This window comes from Aulostomus chinensis, chromosome 22 (genome assembly GCF_037954235.1).
Source record: "Aulostomus chinensis isolate RoL2024-O1b breed Wild chromosome 22, RoL_Achi_v1.0, whole genome shotgun sequence".
Taxonomy (NCBI): domain Eukaryota; kingdom Metazoa; phylum Chordata; class Actinopteri; order Syngnathiformes; family Aulostomidae; genus Aulostomus; species Aulostomus chinensis.
In genome coordinates this window covers 19,663,345-19,683,197 of record NC_141341.1, presented here as the reverse complement: position 1 = coordinate 19,683,197, position 19,853 = coordinate 19,663,345, and the positions used below count along the sequence as shown (strand labels likewise).

General features: G+C 49.1%; 2 protein-coding genes across 14 annotated transcripts in view; one reads left to right on the top strand and one right to left on the bottom strand.

Moving 5' to 3' along the window:
• LOC147241083 (uncharacterized) overlaps positions 1-2,633 on the top strand; it is a 17,514-nt gene extending 14,881 nt beyond the window's left edge. The window contains exon 6 of the mRNA XM_086192907.1: positions 1,246-2,633. Within this exon, the coding sequence (XP_086049033.1) occupies positions 1,246-1,416 (171 nt within the window). The 3' untranslated portion in view covers positions 1,417-2,633. The remainder of the gene's footprint in view (positions 1-1,245) is intronic.
• On the bottom strand, positions 234-19,853 carry atat1 (alpha tubulin acetyltransferase 1). 13 transcript variants are annotated; one of them, XM_086192891.1, is made up of 13 exons: positions 19,436-19,852; positions 18,993-19,053; positions 17,365-17,456; positions 17,028-17,085; positions 16,804-16,917; positions 13,824-13,925; positions 11,931-11,976; positions 11,571-11,616; positions 9,964-10,038; positions 8,115-8,328; positions 5,937-6,018; positions 4,262-4,346; positions 234-4,019 (listed from the first exon to the last, which is right to left on the bottom strand). In XM_086192891.1, the coding sequence occupies exons 1-13, from the start codon at positions 19,525-19,527 to the stop codon at positions 3,734-3,736; spliced, it is 1,353 nt and encodes a 450-aa protein (XP_086049017.1). In that variant the 5' UTR covers positions 19,528-19,852; the 3' UTR covers positions 234-3,733. The 13 variants fall into 13 exon arrangements, with proteins under 13 accessions (XP_086049017.1, XP_086049020.1, XP_086049022.1 ...); XM_086192894.1 differs by having other exon boundaries at positions 4,292-4,346; XM_086192900.1 differs by having other exon boundaries at positions 3,779-4,019; positions 5,937-6,022; positions 19,436-19,851.

Here is a 19,853-nt window from a genome sequence, read left to right as displayed (position 1 = left end):
CATTTGACAGTTTCTGCTACATGTGACCTCAATTCCAAGTGACGATGATTCATGAAATGCATCATTATTAATGATTTATCTTTCTGCAAAAATCTTCGCTCTGGACCTTAAAAACTCACCTTCCTCTTTCTCACTAAGAAATCCAGACACCACAAACTTGCCAGGGGAACCTGCTGAATAGAAGACGCCTCCTACTCAGCGCCACCATTGTTGTGTTTATGCACCGCTGGTGTCAAGTTTGTACCGTCTTTAGTTGAGGGAATGTTTGACCTTTCCACAGTCACATCCAGCTTGCTGTCTTTACTTCACCCAAGCGGACGCAGTTCCATTCATCAGGCACGTTTCAGCAGATGCCATCTTGGTGTCTCGCTGGAGGACTCGATATTTACGCTCTGACTCATCCTTCCTTTACCAAGGGACATTTGCAAGATCTCAGAGACGGAGCTCAACTCTGTTTACAGAGCAGAAGTTTATTTGGAGGAAATGCTGCGGTTCCCTCAAGTGTGTTTCATCCCGTCCACAGAGCAGCGCAAGATCACAACACTCGTCCGCTCTTATCCCTTCACAATCAGAGCATCAGCTCAGAGGCGGGATGGGAAGATCGGTGTGTTAAGTGAAGACGATGTCGAGTTTTTCAGTGACAGTTACTCTGGTCATTAATGATTCGTTTGGCAAACACCAGTTCAGTCTCTCGGTTATTCTCCATACCCACTGTACATGGAACGATCCAAACAACAACACTTTCAGGGCATTCAGTTAATTAGGACATTAATTGTTGCTCTACACCGATTCGCTGACTCATAATTACTGATAAAAGTTCTATAACTGAGCTGCAGGTGAATAAACGCGTCCCTGACTGTGACCTCGTCATCCGGAGCGAAGGGTTACGGGAGCACAATGGGACTTTTTGCAGATACCCAGCAAACTAATGTTCAGCAACTGATTTGGATGATATGTTGTGTTGCTATTATCGCTATAAAACAAGTTAATAGCATATTCACATTTTGTACAAATTTACAAACATCAATATCATTAGGAAGGAACATTTTGGTGTAGAAAGGCCCATCCAGAAGCTCCCGTGGTTCCCCCGCGTCTGCTGAGAGCAAAGACGGAAATCCAATTCTGCTGATCGGACCGATATGTCAAGACGATATCTGACGTTATACAGCGGACTGGTCTTCACCAGCACGCACCTGTGAAGGATGTTTCTAATGTGCAGTGTAATGAGTGTGTGTCTTGCTGTAGGTGAACCTGGACAGCAAGACCAGAGACCTGACCCTCCAGCTGCTGCAGGCCCCCTCCCACACGTCTCTGTCCCACGCACAGAAGCGCATCTACGCCCTCCTGGACACGGACTGCTACCCTCGCTTCCTCCAGTCCAGCATCTACCTCTCCTTGCTGCAGGAGGCCGACTAGCTCAGGAGGATGGCCCCACCGGTGGTTTCTGGGACTTTTTAAACACAAACAAAACATAGCGAGATACTAAGCATATGAAACTACGAGGAAATTCCAAAAAGGAACAGTTTAACATTTTAGGAAACAGCATAATTCTCTTTCTAACTAAACGTGTGATGACAGCGCACAGAGCTGCAGTTGGCTGAGCATGAAGAAGAAGGCCAACCAGCGCCTCTGAAGCCCGTCAGCCTCCAGTCAACTGGAACCTGAGCTAATCAAACGCAGCCTGCGCCATGGAGCTTCCTGCTCGATGAGGGACTCGGACGGTGGGTTTGAGCTGCAGCGGTAGCAGCATCGCACTGCGTCTCTTCCTCAAACTGATACGTCTTCTCAGCGTGACCGTGAAACTATGCAGCTCTGATTTAATCATTGCACATACTCCCTGCAAACTGCCCTCATGGTCCAATAAGCTGCAGCTTAGTTTGCCTTTGCTGACGGAAAAACAAGTTCCGCAAGAATGAGCTCCTCACTGAAAAGGTCAAAGTACCTTGTGAGAAACCTCTATGGCACAAGCAGGAAGCTGCAGCTCCAGGTTGTGTACTCAGTTGTGTACTTGCTTCTGGCGTCAGCTCTCGTGTTTTCCTACAGTTCAACATTTACAGAACTCATCAGGCTTCCAATGAGAATCTGACGAAAAGCTCCTTGAACTTTGGTCCTGAATAAATGACTGTGGACGGATGTTTAGCGGAAAACAGAATCCTGTGTGTTTCACAATTGTTTGAATGTTTTCAAGTCAACTAAATAAAATCCAGTTATTCTACGTGACGTGGAGCTCCTGCAGTCTCAGGTGGCTTCAATCATCATCAGGAGGTGGAATTCTGTTTACTTCCATTTCTCCATTCAACCATCAACTTTCTGCTGCTGACTCAACCTGAAGCTCAGCAAACGCGGAAGAATCGACTTGTGAATGAAACAGAGTGAAATGGTTCTTAACACTGAAGTATCAATACTGTAACAATGTGGTACCGTCACACTCTTCATTTACCTGCAGACTTTACCGCTCCGATCATCGTGTGGGGTCACATGGAGCAGGTCAATCCCCACTGATTGATCCGAGACAGAAACCTGACATTGCTAAGAGGTTTATAAATGTAAACTATTTAAATACCAAAAGTCACCAATTGCTTCCCAATCAATGTTCTATCTCACCAAAATCCATCCGCAACTTTCAGAATGATCCAGTTAACTACAGTTCAGTTGAGGATGACTTTCCATAACAGAGGAACGAGAGAAAGCGGCGGCTGCTCCTGAGGGAGGGTCGGCAGCGCGTCAGCCTGCGTGACCTATGGTGAGTAACAGCAGATGGAAGTTACAATTCCTCATCGCTTCATTCCTCTGGTGGTCATCGTGAGTCACTGCCCAGTGAAGCAGTCCCAGGACCAGGTCCTCCTAAGACCCGGCCCAACTCACTGCTACCAGCACCATCAGTGTTTCCATCCGGACCTCAACTCATTGGTGGATTGGAACAGAAATCCTCACGTAAATGGAGTTTTCCACCTTCAGCTGCCTCAGAGGAGTGGAAAGACGATGAAATGGTTGGAACCATCTGCTACGGATCTGACATCCGTCTGTGACACGTAAAGAAACCCTGACACAGTTCCGTTCTTTGGTTCTGTTTATTTACCAGGGACAAGAGAAAGACAGTCGAACCTGCTGTTCTGCAGCTTGAGTCCTCAGGGATTACTGGAACCACGAGGCTGACAGCAGCACTTCCCAGTTTGCCCAGCATAAGAACGCTACATGTGTCAGGTAAGCTGTGGCGCTGTGACCAGCTGGGAGAGTCGGTATCTGTGGTAGTGGAATGAGAACAAGCTGCTATTCACAGCTAAGTGGGGAACAGCCATCTCTCAGCTTTGTGAAGTCAAGCTTTAGAAAGCAGAACCCAGACGGCGTCTGCCTAATGACTACCACATGGTTCTCGCCGCTGCCAACACCCACAGCCTCTGAGGAACGGCCTGGCGATTCAGATCCAGACACACAACCACGGAACCAACATTTCCACTGGTTCCAGGTCTCAGGAGGACTGTCAAACTGGGACATACAACATCAGTCTTGTCACTTCACATCCGTGAGAAACTCTCCGAACTGAAGAAGAAAGGCAGCATCAGGGGACGTGAGCTCCTCCTCCCCACAGCACCTGCAGACGCTCCCCTGCTGCTGATGGCTTCCTTCTTCAAGGGACATTTTTTGGAAAGTCGTCCAAAAATTCAATACTGAATTCAATTTTCCAAATATTCGGCTGATGAGTCCGAGTTTGGAGATGAGTGCAGAGCAGCTGTCACCAGGGACGGGTGCTCCTGTGCTCCTGCTTGTTCTTCACCCACCAGGCGGAGTAACGGTTCTCTCCCACAGTCCAGGAGCACCGACTGCTGCTCTCCTTCTCCTCCTCCTGTCTCTGAGCAGGCAGATGGGCTCCTGCTGGACACTCAGGGCTGCCGGATGCTTGGATCTCCTCCTCAGCACCTTCAGCATCTGTGCCCAGGTGGATGCTGTCTACGTCTGTCTGGCTGTAGATAGCATCCTTCTGGGACGCGGACGGAGGTGGAGGGGAGAGAGGGTGGGACCTGGGTGAGGCGGGGGACAGGACATGCTCAATGGAAGCAGGACTGATGAAGGTAGAGAACAATTATATTGCGTTATTAGAGAGATAAATGCAATAAGCAGACTTTTGAGGACGAAGCACAGGAGGGAACATAAAGATGCTGCCGCCATTTCTGAGCGTTTCAGCCACAAACGTCCGCAGGTGCAGTCCTTCATGTTTACACCCTCCAGACAAGAACACGGCCTGGTGCCGCCATGTAAGTACCTGCTCAGTGGCGTGTGAATACTGGCCAACCTGTGTGTGTCTGTGTGTCCCAGAACGCGTGACTGATCCTCCACTGGTCTCGGACCTGAGGAGGCACAAGGTACTAACATATGAGGAGGAGGAGCAAAGCTGCGAAGGTTCTGCATCAGGAACAAGTGGGTTCTCCAACACAGCAACATCCAGCATCTTTGCACTGTTTCCATGAATCAAGTTGTAACCTTGAGAACCAGGCAGTACGAAACCACATCCGACACATTCACCCATTCACATTCTGTTTTGTGTGAGGTGGAGCTGCAGGGTAGCCTAACTGACGCCCTCAAAGACTTTCATTCAGGAAAATCAGACGGAAAACGAAAGTGAGGAACCTCACGTGCTCCGAGGTTGAGGTCCTGCTCCCGGGGGAGGGAGAGCGGTGGCGCCCTGCAGGTGGTGGGATGGTCGTTTCATTTGTTCTTTCAACCAGTAGGTATGAATACACACACAAATCAAATCCCATATCTTGTCGCCTATGACCAGATTTATCTCGCCATGGTGCTGCGCTCACACGGCCACTGCGAGGCCTCTGGGTGGCCTGATGATGTCACTGATTATAAATTCAAAGGTGTGATTTAAATATTGGAACTCTAAAAGTCTTGGAGTCCATCAGAGAACGGCAGGTTGCTTGGTTGTGTAGCTGGAACGAAGGTCGTGGTTTTGGTTTGTATCTCGGGTACAAAAATCTTAGTGGATGTAGCAACGCACTCGCACGAGGGATTGGGACAAGTGTGTTGGAGTGGTTCTTGCACGTGGCCCATGGCTCTGTAAGCTACATCCTCACAGGACCAGAGTGGCGAGGTAGACTAACGCCAACAGGCTGAAGCCAGACATGCTCTTCAGATGAGGGTCTACAGACTGCAGGGTTCTACAGGTTCTCATGGATCCTGATACGTGGTGTCTGTCGAGGTGTAGGAATCAAAGTCACCTGCTGGAGCAACATGTTGTGACCTACAACTTTGTTATCATGACCATTCACCCCCTGTGGAACATGTTCTAACAAGGACTGACCTGAGTGGAGGTGAGGGGCACGGGGCAGCAACCGATCGATGGATCAGTCGACAGATTGATCCATCGATTGATCAGAAGGCACATTTACTAGGAGGCGGACGAACCCGGCCTGGGCCACGAGCGCTTGCCAGCGCCAGATCGAAGCCGCTTCAGATGATGGGGAGCCGCATCATAATAACTCATGACCATAATATCTAAAGGAGGCTTTCAAAGGGTGATGAGGGGCTCCCAGGGGGGCTCCCAGGGGGGCTCCCAGGGGGGCTCCCAGGGGGGCTCTACTTAAACATGCTGGCTGTAAGCAGACTGCATGATGATAACCAGGACGTTAGATGAGGTTCCTAGAGCAGCTGAAGGGAGGTGGGTGTTCTAGCACTCAGCCCAGCCTGTTGCTGTGTTGTTCTCTCTCTCTGTTCAGCTCTGCTGCTCTGAATCAGGTGGAACACTTAGTCCTGCACATGAACATCAGAACTGACGGAACACAAATGCTGCAATGTAGAAAATCCTGACTCGTTAGAAAAGATGCAGCAGGTGTGAGCAGGGACGTAGAAATGCTTTTAACTCTTATAACCCTGAGAGGCTGTCCTCCAACATGTCGATGGGGGGTCATCAGGTCATCCTCACTCACGCGTACCTGGTAAGTGTCTGTCCAGCAGTCCTCCAGATGTCCTGTCCATGTGGCGACTGTACAGGCTGCATCGGGCCACCAGACCCAGCTGGCTAGCAGAGGAGCGGCCCACAGGGAGATGAGACAGACCAAGGTAGAGAGCGGGGCGGGGTGGGGGCGGGGATGGGAGGGTGAAAAATAAACGAAATTACGGAACCGAATAAAAAATGAAATACAACAAAAGTAGTGACATGGTCACAAAATACAAGCATGGTCTCACAAAGACACTGAAGGAATGAAAAATAAAAACCAGGAGATGGAAGAAGAACTCTAAGGAACTGTGTCCTGTGTGTGTGTGTGTGTGTGTGTGTGTGTGTGTGTGTGTTGTAAACACTAATTCATGTGCCATAAAAGACAATCTCACGTGCAGTTTTGTGGAAGTTTAATGGATTAAAAAAGGCAAGAAGATCAGACAAAGGCATCGTGTTCCTCTCAGCTGGGCAGACGACAACAACTAGATTTTAAAAAGGCCTAAGGGAACGTTCTCCATGTCACGGGGGGTCACTGGAACCCCAGCTAAGATCTATTGAGGGAACTGTGATGGTGAAAAGAGAAGGTGATGGAAAGAGGTCAATGGGGTGGAGGACAGGATGAACAGGTAAACACGGGAGGGGGGAGGGGGCGCAGAGGTTAGAAAGCAGAACCAAGAGTAGCAGAACGAACAAGTGACCAACGAGAGGAACACTAGTCCCAGACCCAGAATCTCTCCGGCTCCCTGGGAGCTGCAGGCTCAACCAGGCTGGAGTCCAGGCTGGAGGGGTGAGGCTAGAACTGAGCTGAAACATTGCAGACTACAGGGAAGCCCCTCCTGCTCAGGACGGACCAGCAAAGGAGCACCTTCCTCCCCAGGAACCCATTTGTCTCTGCACACAGGAACACGTCCAGATCCAGATTGTATCCAGCTATGACATACTGAGGGGACGGAGGTCTGGAGGGCTGATCTACAGCGTTCTTCTGCTCCATGTAGGACCAGACCCCACAGAGGTCCAGACCCCACTGAGGACCAGACCCCAAGTAGGATCAGAACCCACAGAGGTCCAGACCCCACTGAGGACCAGAACCCAGGGAGGACCAGACCCCATGTAGGACCAGACTCCACTGAGGACCAGACCCCATGAAGGACCAGACCCTACAGAGGTCCAGACCCCACTGAGGACCAGACCCCAGGGAGGACCAAACCCCACTGAGGACCAGACCCCATGTTGGATCAGACCCCAGGGAGGACCAGACCCAACGGACGTCTCAAAGCTCATTAACTCAACGCCTCGTCCCTGTTTTCCAGCAACAAACCAAAACCTCAAGACTCTTTTTTTCTGTGTTGAACGGAGAGCAGCAGCAGGTCCTTCCACTGACCGGCCCAGCATGCGCTTCAACAGGTAGGGGCAATTATTCACTTATCAAAATAATTAATTTTCTGCTGACTGACGGATCGATTAATGCTGGCGCACACGAGATTTCTGCAAATTGCCAGGAAGGATTTGAAGGTTTCATGTGACGTCTGATGTGCTGAATTAGATGAAGGAAACGTAACTGAAGTGGGACCTGAATCTTCAGACCTCAGACTTCAAACTGGGATGTTACAGACGCACTGACAAGTGAGGCCCAGGTACAGTGATGATGCTGCTGGCTCATTTACTGTGAATACGTGAGAATTTTCACCGCTGTGAGCACCAAACAAGCTCCATAAATTATGGAAATCCTAGTGCTCCCACTATCACCAGTAAATGCTGATGTACCTTTGGTGGATGAGTCTATGACTTCAACCAAAAACACTTGTCAACTGCCCCCATCAGCCTGTCAGTGTGTCCTTGGGAGTTGAACCCTGGTGAGGGACCGACCGCCACGACGGAACGACTGGATTTCACCTCTACTGACCGGGAGACGCTTCTTTGTTTGGGACAAATTCGGCCTCCAGTATCTGTAGTGGTTCCAGACATCTGGTGATAACGAAGAGCGAGAAGCTCCAGGCTGGAGTGATGCAGAGACAAATACACGCCGAGTGCTGCAGCTGACCGGACCAACACCTCTCTCTGAAGGACCCGGGTCTCTGGTCATTGGACCCGTGCAGAACTGTTCTGCTAATGCATGAGAACCTCCTCAAAGATGAACCGGCCACATGCAGATCCCCTGGTTGTGTGTATTTACCTGGCGCGTCTTGCCCTGCAGTGCTCCATGAGGAGGGACTGTGGGTTCAGGTCCCTGTTGCTGCCTGGGGTGGACACCGTAGCGGCCCGAGGGGGGGCCCTGGTGGGGGACGATCCCACACTCAGGGAGTGGGAGTACTGGGAGGATACCGACCGCTGGGGGGAGTGAGGAGGTCCAAACGGCCAGGGACGAGTCCTCTGCTCCTGACGGACCACTGTGGAGGGAAGAGCCCGGCAACTCAATCAGGATTTGAAGCTGCCGAAGGATCTGCTGTGTTTCTTTGACCGTGTATGAAGCCGCAGGTGTTATGTGGCCACACGCAGCACCACATCGGCCGGAGCAGCACAGATGTTCCCACCATCAGGCCAGCTGTGCATGTATATGGTTTACACTTCTACTGAAAGGCCAAGCAAACCTGGATGAGCTGCCTTATTCTGAGCAACCTGCACATTCTACATCCCATTTTGATGCCTGTGGGGCAGGAACGTTCATCCCTCTGCTGAGGCTGCTGCCATGGGCGGCGTTTGCTGTGACGGGAAGCATCCGTGCTCGTTACTGAACAGAGGTGTGTGAATTCAACTGGTTGTGTTTGCGCTGTGGTGCAGCTCCTCCTTTAATGAGAAGCTGAGTGTTGCAGAGCGAGCATCAACTCACCATCTCAAACCACGAGAGCGAGGTGTTCCGCAACAAACAGAGCAAGTGTTACCGTACGGTGGGTGGCGGCACTACTGCCTTGATGAAATGATGACCCCAAATGGCAGCATACTGATCCAGGATGCTTTGGCTTCGTTTGAATTCAGTTAGGAAAAAGTCGACCTGCTTCAAGATGGAAGGAGGAGCTGCAGCACACAGAACAGCTCAGCTCACTGGTGGTCTCACCAGGTCTGTGTCGGTGGGAGCGCTGCCCAATAAAGGACTCAATAATGTCAGGTGATCCTGTCAGGTGATCCCGTCCGGTCGTCTAGTCCGGGTTTTGAGCAGAGCCTCGGCAGCGTGGCCTCCAGTCACTCAGTTTGACAGAAAACTAGAGATCCATAAAAAGTAGCAGTGACCATCAGAGAAGGCGGGAAAGAAGTCTCAGGAGAGAGGGGAGGTGCTCCGACTGTACTTCCTGTACTGTCACTATGATGTCACTGGAAACCTGCTGATGTATGTACATTTATGTCCTCCATGCTGTACATTTATTATGACTGACTAACGTTCATCTGGTAATCACACTCAGTAGCTGCGTTTCCATTACAGATTTTATCAAAATAAAAGTGACATTTCTTAAATTTCAACAAAGTACAGTTGCGATTTGCAGGGGTTTCCACTGAAAAGTGTTTAGCGCCATAATTCTCGCAAAATCTCGCGCGGCGAGACTCCACTTTGAGGAGGATGGAGGTACGCAGCATTTTGCATTGTGGAGCAGGTATTTGGTCACGGCTGCTGCCGCCGCTGTTGTCATCACCAGACGAAGGCAGCGAGTGATGACACGGCTCAGGGGTCCATGAGGGATTTAACGTCACGACGTCACGTCGAAGAAGGTGTTTCTGTCGCACATTAGCGATATTCTTCTATACGACACGTCTGAGAAGCCACCTCATGAGAGCGTACAAACTTTTTAACGATTTTAGAGAGTTTTTTTTTTAATGTAGGTGTTTCCATTACCAGTTTTTCATTGCGATATTTAGGTTTTGCACAATTGTGGGGGGAACGGAAACGCAGCTGGAGATCACTTCACACTGCTGACATGTACAGCGGCCGGTCGGGGTATTTCAACTAGTTCCCTCTTTATCTCACAGCACTCAAATATTCCCATTAAAAGCCACAAAGACATTAAGGTATGTTGTACATGTGTAACGTTTACCTTCTCTCTCCGTTAAAGAGTAGGGTTTGATCTCTCCGTCCGGCTTTTTTAGGGGAACCTTTCTCAATTGGGCCACTGTGGAAGAGAGCACACTCAGAACCAGAGCAGATGAGAACATGACAGGTGCCCCCCACCCTAAAGCTTGCAGCTATACATTTATTTATTTATTTATTTATATACATATACACATATACATATATATGTATATAAATATGCAGTAACTCTTCTAGTGACAGAGAGCTCATGGGTGCATTTCAAGACTAAATTTAGTGCGATGTGATTTTCAGCCCCTCAGCAGTCTGAGGCGAGCAGGATGCTCTCGTTCTCTTGACTAAGGTTTGTGGTGCCGTTTTTTTATTTCAACCTTCATTTAGTTTTTAGAAGCCACACTGACTTTTGTACTCTGTAATATAAATACTTCATGTAGTCCAGTGGATCCAGTCGGTAGAACTCCTACAAGGGTACAAGTTATGCACTGTTAATAAGTAGAATATAAAAAATAGAATGAGAAGTTTCAGGTGAATTATAGATTATTCTAACATAATTAAGGGGACAAGATAATATTTGTTCAAGACTTGAATGAATATAAGGTTCATAAAGAACATATAATGACCGATTTATGTTTGCTCACTTGTGAACTCCTTGGATTCCATGACTTTCGTACCTACTTCTGTTTAGTCAGGTGAGATTTCCTCTAAAGGCCTGGAGGGTCTGACTTCTTACAGCTCACACAGTTCTCCTTGTTTTTTTGTTTATTTGCACAATTAAAAAAGAAACAAGTTGCAGGCCATGACGTTCAAAAAGCACCGGGCCGGAGAAACCAGGTATCAGCTCATCACAGGGATCAGTGACTATCACCCACCGAGGTTGTCAGAAACCTCCAGCAGCTTTCATTTATCGAGGAGAACGTGACGCCGCCATTGACGAGCAGTTGTGAAGCACCTTTAGAGAACGAGGCGCTGGACTCAAGTTATCACTCCTGCCTACATCTGAACCACCTCAGCTGGCGCGACCCTCAACGTGTCGGTGGTTCCGTGTGACGTTCTAACTCAGCTGTGGATGAATCTGGGCAAACCAGAGCTTCTCAAGCTAATGGAGCCAACACTGGCTAACATGAATCAAAATCAACAGATGCCATTCCAAGGAGGATGAGCCAGCTCGCTGGCAGAATGAAAAGTCTCTCAAGCATACTCATGCTGGCGTGGACTGCTGGCACAGCTGGAGCAGCAGGCGAGTGGAAGGGGAGGGCCAACTCTGAACAATGCCAACGATTAACATCTGGGGCACCAGTCACTACATGAATGAGGTTTAAATGTCACACATGGCACCTCTGCATCCAGAAGGGACATCAGCAGGTCAGGAACAGGCTGTGGGGTGTCAGGTGAGCTAAGGGTCGCTGCTCGACATCTGTGAACGTGTGACTCATATATGACATGATGCACTACATGACATAGAGTGTACTTAGAAAATACAAATAATGGCACTTTATAAACCTGTGTGGGAGGGGAATCAGTTTTATAAATGTCACATGGAGCAACAGAGGGAGGAAGGACAGGGGACAAGATGCTGGGGATGCATGAGAAAAGAAAAAGAGAGAAAGTCCTTACAAAAAGCCGTACATCCCCTGATCCGTCAGAGGAGAGGAAGGCGCGCCTGAGAGAGTTTGGTGAAACAACAGATTTTGAAACTGGGATAAAGCAGATTTCTGGACCAGCTGGCAATGTGATTTTTGCAGAATTTAAACTTGACTTTTCTTCCACATAGGTGCAACAAAAAGATGAATCTGTTGGGATGTCAAAATGCAGAAGCTCACTTTCAAGCTGTAGCGTGCAAAATATGTCAGGGAACTTGCCCTGCGTTGACTGCTGCTCTGCTCAGGGTCTGGCCCCTCACAATTTAAGATAGCCTCTAGCCAACTAGCCCTCTCTCATAAATGATGATTTAAATGATGACAGTGAAAAGCTTACCTGATCTGTTGAGGAAGAAACCCTCAAACACAACAAAGTTGTTGACCTGAAATTAAAAAAAAGACGAGATAAATTACTCTGCGAATACTCCAGTATAATTATTGAAAGGATTTACTCTCAGATGATGCGATACTAGATTATCGGAGTACTTCTTCCCCAACCCCGTGTTCTGCAAATCAGTGTCTCAGTTACTCAAGGGACAGACTCCTTCTGGTCAAACACATATAGCATGGAGCTGCAAAGGGTCACGGGTCATCGGCAGGAAGTAAATGAATACAAGGGAGAGAGAAAACTACCACCTGCCAGCAAAACACTGCTCTCTAGCACCACTAGTGGTCAAAAACCTCAACTACTGCTTCCGCAGGCACGAGTGAACTCGGAATCTCAACCACAGAAAAACACCTCGCACCACATTTACAGCAGCGGACAGTGGTTGTGTGTGTCATGGTGCAAAGAGGTGACATCAGACCTTCGTCATCACGGGGGTGTGATGTCATTTGCCGCAGTTGGAAGTGCAGCTTTATTTTCACAGTCAATCAAATGTAACGTTATACAGTCTGTCGGATGCTTCATCTGGATGAGCACACATCGCTGACTAGGCAGCGAGGGGAAGGGCGAGATGCTGTCAGCCCCTCACTGACTGCCTGCAGCAAACTCAGTGAAAAAGTCCGCCGACGAGGAGAGACGCTGATCCAAGGAGCAAGTCACCAGCTCCAGGACGCTGGCTGCCTCCTGGCTGTTATCCTGGCCCAAACATCGCAGGCCTACGAGCTCAAACAGGTCCCTGCACTGATGATGGAGGGTACAGGCGATGCGTCCGGAGCCCATCCAGATCCATCATGGAGACCATTTACATGGACTCATGTCCAGCGTCCAGACGACCATCAAGGTGACATCTGGACCTACATTTGACAGTTGGAAGGAAATGTTTGGACAGATTCTGATGAGACACTGTTCTGTGGCCTCGCTGGTGCCCTCTAGTGGTCATGTTTACATAGAGAAGGGAACCGGTCTGGACAGACAGTATTTTGTTAGGGGTCTAATTCACTGTATTTGTTGCAGACTTGCATGTACGCTCACCGACCTGATCCTGTACATTAGCAGTCTGGTCCACATTCATGAGACTGAGCTTCACACCCACAAGAGGATATCGTGACGACCTGCCCCTCTGTCTGCTCATTGGCTGCGTGACTTCCTGTGTGGAAGTTGTGGGCAGGTCATCAGGCCAGCGGGCCTCACCTGTGGGTGTATGAGGAGCAGGGTATTTAAGGGCTGCTAACCTGGCGTCCCCTCTCTTTTGGCTGCATCCAGACAGGTGCATGAGTCCAGGTGTCTGCTTGCCAGGTGGACTCCTGCACCACCGCTGGGTACGGCGCACGTCACTCATCCATACGGCGCACGTCACTCATCCATACGGCGCACGTCACTCATCCATACGGCGCACTGGTGACTGACATCAGCACTACTCTTCATGCACATCTTTCAGTGTATTTTGATGTAAGTTACTATTTGAGTTGACTATGTTCTACGTTGTACTTCAATGAGTTAACCTTTATTTACTTTTCAATTAAGACGGTTTACTAATAAATTAATTTTGATTAAGTAATTCATGAACTGACCCGGCCGGTGTCACACTACACTCAGTACAGAGCTCCGGAGCACAAACCACAGTGACCTCAATAATAACCCAAAGGAGAGTTACCAGAATCAGAAGAGTCTAAATCAAAGAGAATGGGGACAGGAGCTGCAGCAAAATGAACCACAAGAGATGGAACCTGAGAGGAAACCTACTATTCTAGATAGACATGAACCGTCTGCGGAAGTGGAAGTCAGATGTTGTAGTAAAGCCTTTGTAGCGGCTAAGAGAGAACGGAGAGCTCGTATGAACTTCACCTGAGGAACATTTTGGGTCAGGCAGTAATGCTTTGCCAGGAAAGACAGAAACTTGGGTGAGGGCCTGTCATAGGCCATCAGGACCGGCTCCAGATTCTTGTGCTGCGGTGGAGAAAGAAGACACACACACACACACACACACACACACACACACACACACACACACACACAAAAATTCGTGTGAGCTACTTTCACTTTGCTGAAAGTATCAGAGAGAACCAGGCAGGAACAGGGAGAACATGGAGACTCCACCCAGAAAGACCCCGTGCTGCAGCCGGGGCTCCACCCACAACCTTCTTGCTGGGGGGCCACAGTGAGGACCACTGCTCCACCGGGCCGCCCCTCATTTTAAGAGTATAATTACTAATTTGATGCTCTGTTAAGATTTTGATGAACAACATCAAATGAAAGGTTTGGAGACAGAAGCAAAGTATTCCAGACGATGGCCAACAAAAACTGATGAAGCCAACTTTATACTTGTAATCTATAGGCTTTGACACTCGCTATGAGTCACCCACTGGATATGGCAGGACTGTTCTTTGCAGATATAAAGCTACGACTACTGGCTTTATACTGGTGCAGCGATTTCACCAGCAACCATGAAAACAAAACTTTTGATGGCGAGAGGAACCTGCTACTGCCAGAACATGGACGACATTATGAGAGAGGACGAAGAGGATTAGAAAAATACAGATCGCGTCCTTTGCGATTCGAACCCAGAGGAGACCCCACAGGTTCTGGAATCTGAATGGGAACGACAGATATGATACACAGCTCATCAACTACGGTTCATTGTGCTAAGCTAACTAGTGTGGATCCACGGTGCCATTCATGTGGGGACTTGCCCTCAGGCTCCATGTGTGCAGCTGGACGCACCTTCAGCTTGTGGAACCACGTCTGCAATCGGCTTTCGCCTGCCTCACAACTGACAACCGCTGCAGGCGTCCGGTGTTGGACTTTGAGAAAAGAGCTTAGGGCTGACTGACATCAAACAATATTCAATTAGACTTTGTTATTGTTTCTGTAGTTTTTCTATCCCTAATAGTTGGAGTACATTGATTAAGCCCAGTGTTTTGTTCTGTCTCTTAAGATGGATTGGATTGATTTGTTGTTGATTTGTTCTGCCAGTGTCCTTGGCCATGTTGCCTTTTTTCTCTTTTATTGATTTATTTCATTCCAAACGAAGCTGATTTTGTAAGTCACTTCATGATATCCACTCACCTCTTAATGTTACTAGTTCAAACACAGTATTGCTCGGAACACTACAGTAAATTAACAATGGTGCATGAATCTTGAAGTAAATCCACTGATCGATGATCAGTGACCAGCCCCCAAAATCCTGATCAGAGCACCCTTCCCTTCAACAGCCCCCTGTTCTATGAGAGCATGGAGCAACGGGGACCCAACCCTCCCTGGGCTGAAAGGCGGAGTTTTGGAGGTTGAAGATGTTCGTCATCACCCAAGATAGCAATATCTCAGGAATGCTCGAGGAAGGTCTCCAAGTTTAAAACAAACAGCCACTACCGGTGTGTTCAAACAGCCCGTTTATCTTCGGAGGGAGTCCACCTGCATCACGTGTCCCAAAAGTATTCCATCGCCACCATGATGGGAGCTGCTGGAACTCTCTGGAGCTCTCAGGAAGGAGCTCCAGCTGTTAGCTCCTCTAGCACTGATGAACCAGAGCGTCCTCCTGCCAGGAGAGGAGACGATACCATCCAACATCTGCTGCTCGCATGGACGCGTGTAGAAGGACTTCAGCAGCCTCTCTGGGTCTGTTGTGACATCATCACATCAACAGCAACCAGGAACCAATCAGCTGCTTTGATGCAGCATGTCAGACATGTCAATCATCCATGAAGCTGTGAACTAATTCAGAACAAATTAAGCTGACAACTTCCTCAAGTTGACAACAACTACACTTGTAACACCAACAAAATGCTAGCCTGGATAAAATCATAGGCAAATATTAAACCCTCAACTCAACAAGCATGGCTGCTAAGAAAACGCCTCTGTTGTCTCCTGGCGTTTTTAACAACACCAAAGTGTGATTGTTAATCCAACGGTCAATAGCTACGAGCTGAAAATGAGCTACACTGAACGCAAAAATAATGTTTTGCAGATGGTGTGCAGACATATTCGAGTTCTGAAGCAGCACAACACAGAACGTGGTTCAGCCAGAGATGTTCTAAATGCAGCAGGAAGAACTAAACGTGTCAAAGACTGTTCCTCAGAGGAGTGAGCCTGTAAATGACGCGGTGACCGTAGGAGGCTAAAGACGGCCAACGCTGGACACCAGAATATCAGGTCCTCCCAATTTAATCACTTACAATATTCATGTAAAACAACCTCAGGATAACTGAGTGACATCACAGCGGGATGGCTCTTTCTCAGCCTTACTGTGTGGCGGTCCCTCCTCTCCACACAGGACTGGACTCCCCCACCATTCTGTCTTCACTGCCAGCATCCATCGCACAGGAAGTTGCACGCACTGCTGATCACCATCTGAAGTCTGATTAATTACATTATCAACTTTGTAACGTCCGCTGAGGAGCGCAAGGTTCTACGTTAGCCCTTTGACCTGAGCGTGAGCCTGCATCCCAAAGTCTACGAGGCCACCGCCATCACCTCTCAGCTGCAGGGTGCTTCTGGCCCAGGAACCCTCACTTACAGTCCTGCTTGTCACCCGAATTCAGCTGGTCGAGTTCAGCAGATGTGAAACTCAACAGATAAGGAAAAACAAAGTTCCACATCGTTGAGCCACTTCAGAATCAGAGAAATGTGAATGATGAACTGTCTGCTGCTGCATCGCCGTGAGTGAGCGGAGGAGAGGACGCCACTCTACATGCAGCCGAGGGAGTTAAAGTCACTCACTCACTCAGACGTTCAGTGTCAGTCATGACACTGTTTCTGTGACTCATCACGGGGGGGTGACAACCAGCCTGGTCTCTAGTTATTTACCCCAGAGAGAAGAAACCCTCACCTGCAACATGAAATCAAACAGCTCCAAGCCGTAACCATGTCTCTGCACGTTCTCCGATATGTAGAAATCCAACACACACAGTGGTTCTGCTTCTACGTGCACGCCTTGTCGATCCTGGAGAGAAAATCCAAGGACACTGAAGAAGCCGATGACAAAGGACTTCCCTGAGGATATTACAGGTGAACTCACATCAAGAGAAAGTGACAGAAACAGGAGGTACTCACAAGTAGAAATAACTTCTTGAAGCCAACCTTGAGAAATCCCACGACCACACCACGCCCACTGATGCAGGAGGAGGCAGCGGCGGCGGCGGCGGCAGGATTGGGGTTAGAGGGACAAGCAGGGTGTCAGACTTTCTGTTCAGCTGTTCTGAGTAACTTTCCACATCACAAGTATGAAGCTAGTTTTCCATTTGGCTGATTTGAGGTGAGCTGAAGTGTGTCACCTGTCCCGGGACGACAGTGCACGCTTTGACTCAGGCACTGCTGGGCGGGATCAGTACACCTCATCAGCACAGTCACAAACAGAGCCAAGTGTGCGTGAGCGGAATGTGAGATGTACCCATTGCTCTCTGCATCCTTCAGCAGGTAGAGTTGATGGCGCTGGGACTGCAACCTGGAGGCACTTGTTACAGGCGCTGGAAGCTGCTGAGCCTGCAGACATCAGGCATCCACAGTGTTACACCTCCAGCGGCGTCTGAATGTCTCCACGGGACGCGGCAGATACGCCGACACCCTCACATCAGAAAAGGTCTCCGTTCATTCTTCAGTTTGGGACAGTGGGCAGAGAAGCCGTCCAGACTCCAGGTTAGAGCATTAGTGGAGTCTTTAAGCAGACAGCTCGGCCTTCCTTCGGTACTGGACGGTGACTCCGCCCACCGAGGAGGACGAGGGCATCTGATCGGAAGCCCTGGGACTCGCGGTGGCTGACGCACCGATCACGTCACATGACGCTCTCCTGCAATAGAGCAGCTTATCTGTCCAGCTTAGCTTACAACAGTGACCTTCCCCGGCAAAAAACAAGCGAACCCCAATTATCCCACTTTGGCTCACCACCTGACATCGACACCACGGACAGAGACAAGTTTGTTAAATCATTCACGTTCAAACGTAAGAACACAACTACATGTGGACATACAAAACTTTCTAATGTTCCAAATGAATGTTTTATGTTGGCTGAAAAGGAAATCATTTCATTCAGTGGCAAACAAGATTATTTTTCTTTTCTTTACAAAATAGCCAGATTTTACTTCAAGGGACATAAAGATCTGCAATACTACCATACTGTGATACTGTGGTATTTTTCTCCTGGTTTATCATCCTGTCACATGCCTGGGTGTGTACACGCCTCAGCAGCCATCCGTGAATCTCCTTCATCATGGGGGAACGGGTGTCCAGGCCTCCCTGGTCCACCTTTCAACCTCTGCAGATCCAGAAGCAGCAGCTCGTCTGGTCGTTAACTCGCCCAAAACTGCACGTCACCCTGCTGCTAACGTCTCCTCACTGGCTTCCAGCCGCAGCTCGAGTCAAACTCAAGTCTCTTCTTCTGGCTGACAAAGCAGTGACAAGAGTGGCTCCTGCCTACCTGGACCCCTCATCCAGGTCTACACACCCTCTCGCCGCTACGCCCCACCTGTGAGAGACGGCTGGTGCTCCCAGCCCAGCGTGGCTCTGAGTCTCGAGCCTGGCTCTTCTCCTCTGTTGCTCCCTCATGGTGGAATGGACTTCCCAACTCCATGCGACCCTCAGAGCCCCTTTTTACCTTTGGAAACATTGGAAGGCTCAACCGTTCAGGGAACACAAGGCCCTCAAACCTGAGCCTCCTCCTCCTGGTCCTCAGGGTAGACCGAGTCAGGAGGTCAGAGACCGGCTCTGAGTGAACACTCAGCACTGACAGTGGTGAGTGTTCAAGATTAAGAAAAAAACAACCTGGCACCCCTTCTGCCACTAGATGGCAGCACCTGGGACCAATCAAACTTGAAGCTCTTTGTCTACTTACTAAGGTTCCTCCCTCCAGCCTAAATTCTTCCTTGTGTTGTGCGTCACTTTGGACAAAAGCGTCTGCTACATGAAACTGTGGAGTTGCATGTGTCTCACTGAGGGTTCCTCCGCCTTAGAGTCCATTATAAATAAAATAAGCACATATTTCAAAAAGAATAATAACTCTCGAGCCCCTGAAGAGCCTCTCACCTTTGCTGAGGCTCTGCCCAGTTCATCAATGATGGTGGCTATGCGGGCTTGGAGATCTGGCCTGAAGACATACGGAGGGAGAGCAACACAGTATATAAGAGGCTGAATGAGGTACAAATACTGCACATGAAAAAGTACATTCAAAATACCACATGAAGACCCCTAGATGGCCCCTGGACGTCACTGTGTCCTGTTTAACGACGACTGACTGACAGTTGCTGCTTCCCTTGCAGCTGAAGGCTGAGCAACAACTGAAGCAGCTGGTAGCGATGACGTCCTTGTAGTTATCACACAGAAGACAAAGAAAAGCAAGGGGAGAGAGCATGGCATCATCCTGAGACTCCACCACGCATCAGCCTTACAGGAGTCAAGAGTCTGGTCACTGGACGAGGAACAGGTCACAGGAAAAGAAGAGAGAAATCAGAACGGTTCATTCTGCCTACCTTCCTGCTGATCTACGACCTGCCACCAGGGTCTGGTCCAAGATGGAGACCCTCTCCGAGAACAACTGGTTAATATCGAAAGGAAACTCCATGTCTCTGCCAGCGAAGCTGCACTGCCGTAGAAGCCTGAGGAGGATGCAGCCAATCCCGGCAGACAGCAGGTGCCTAGCTAGTTAGCTTGCTAATGTAGCTATCTAACTCCTCAAGCTGATCCTTTAGCATTAAAACAGCAGTTAGCTGGGTGATAGCATCCCGCAGAATCACCTCGTCAGTACACCGGCTGGATCCCACTGACACTGAGTGACTCCCCAGGTGACAAACAACAACGGGCACCTGCTACCAGCATTGTAACCGCATCTGCATTGTGTCGGTCTCCATCGCGCAGCGGGTCACTCCCGGCAACATCCACCGTAATGTC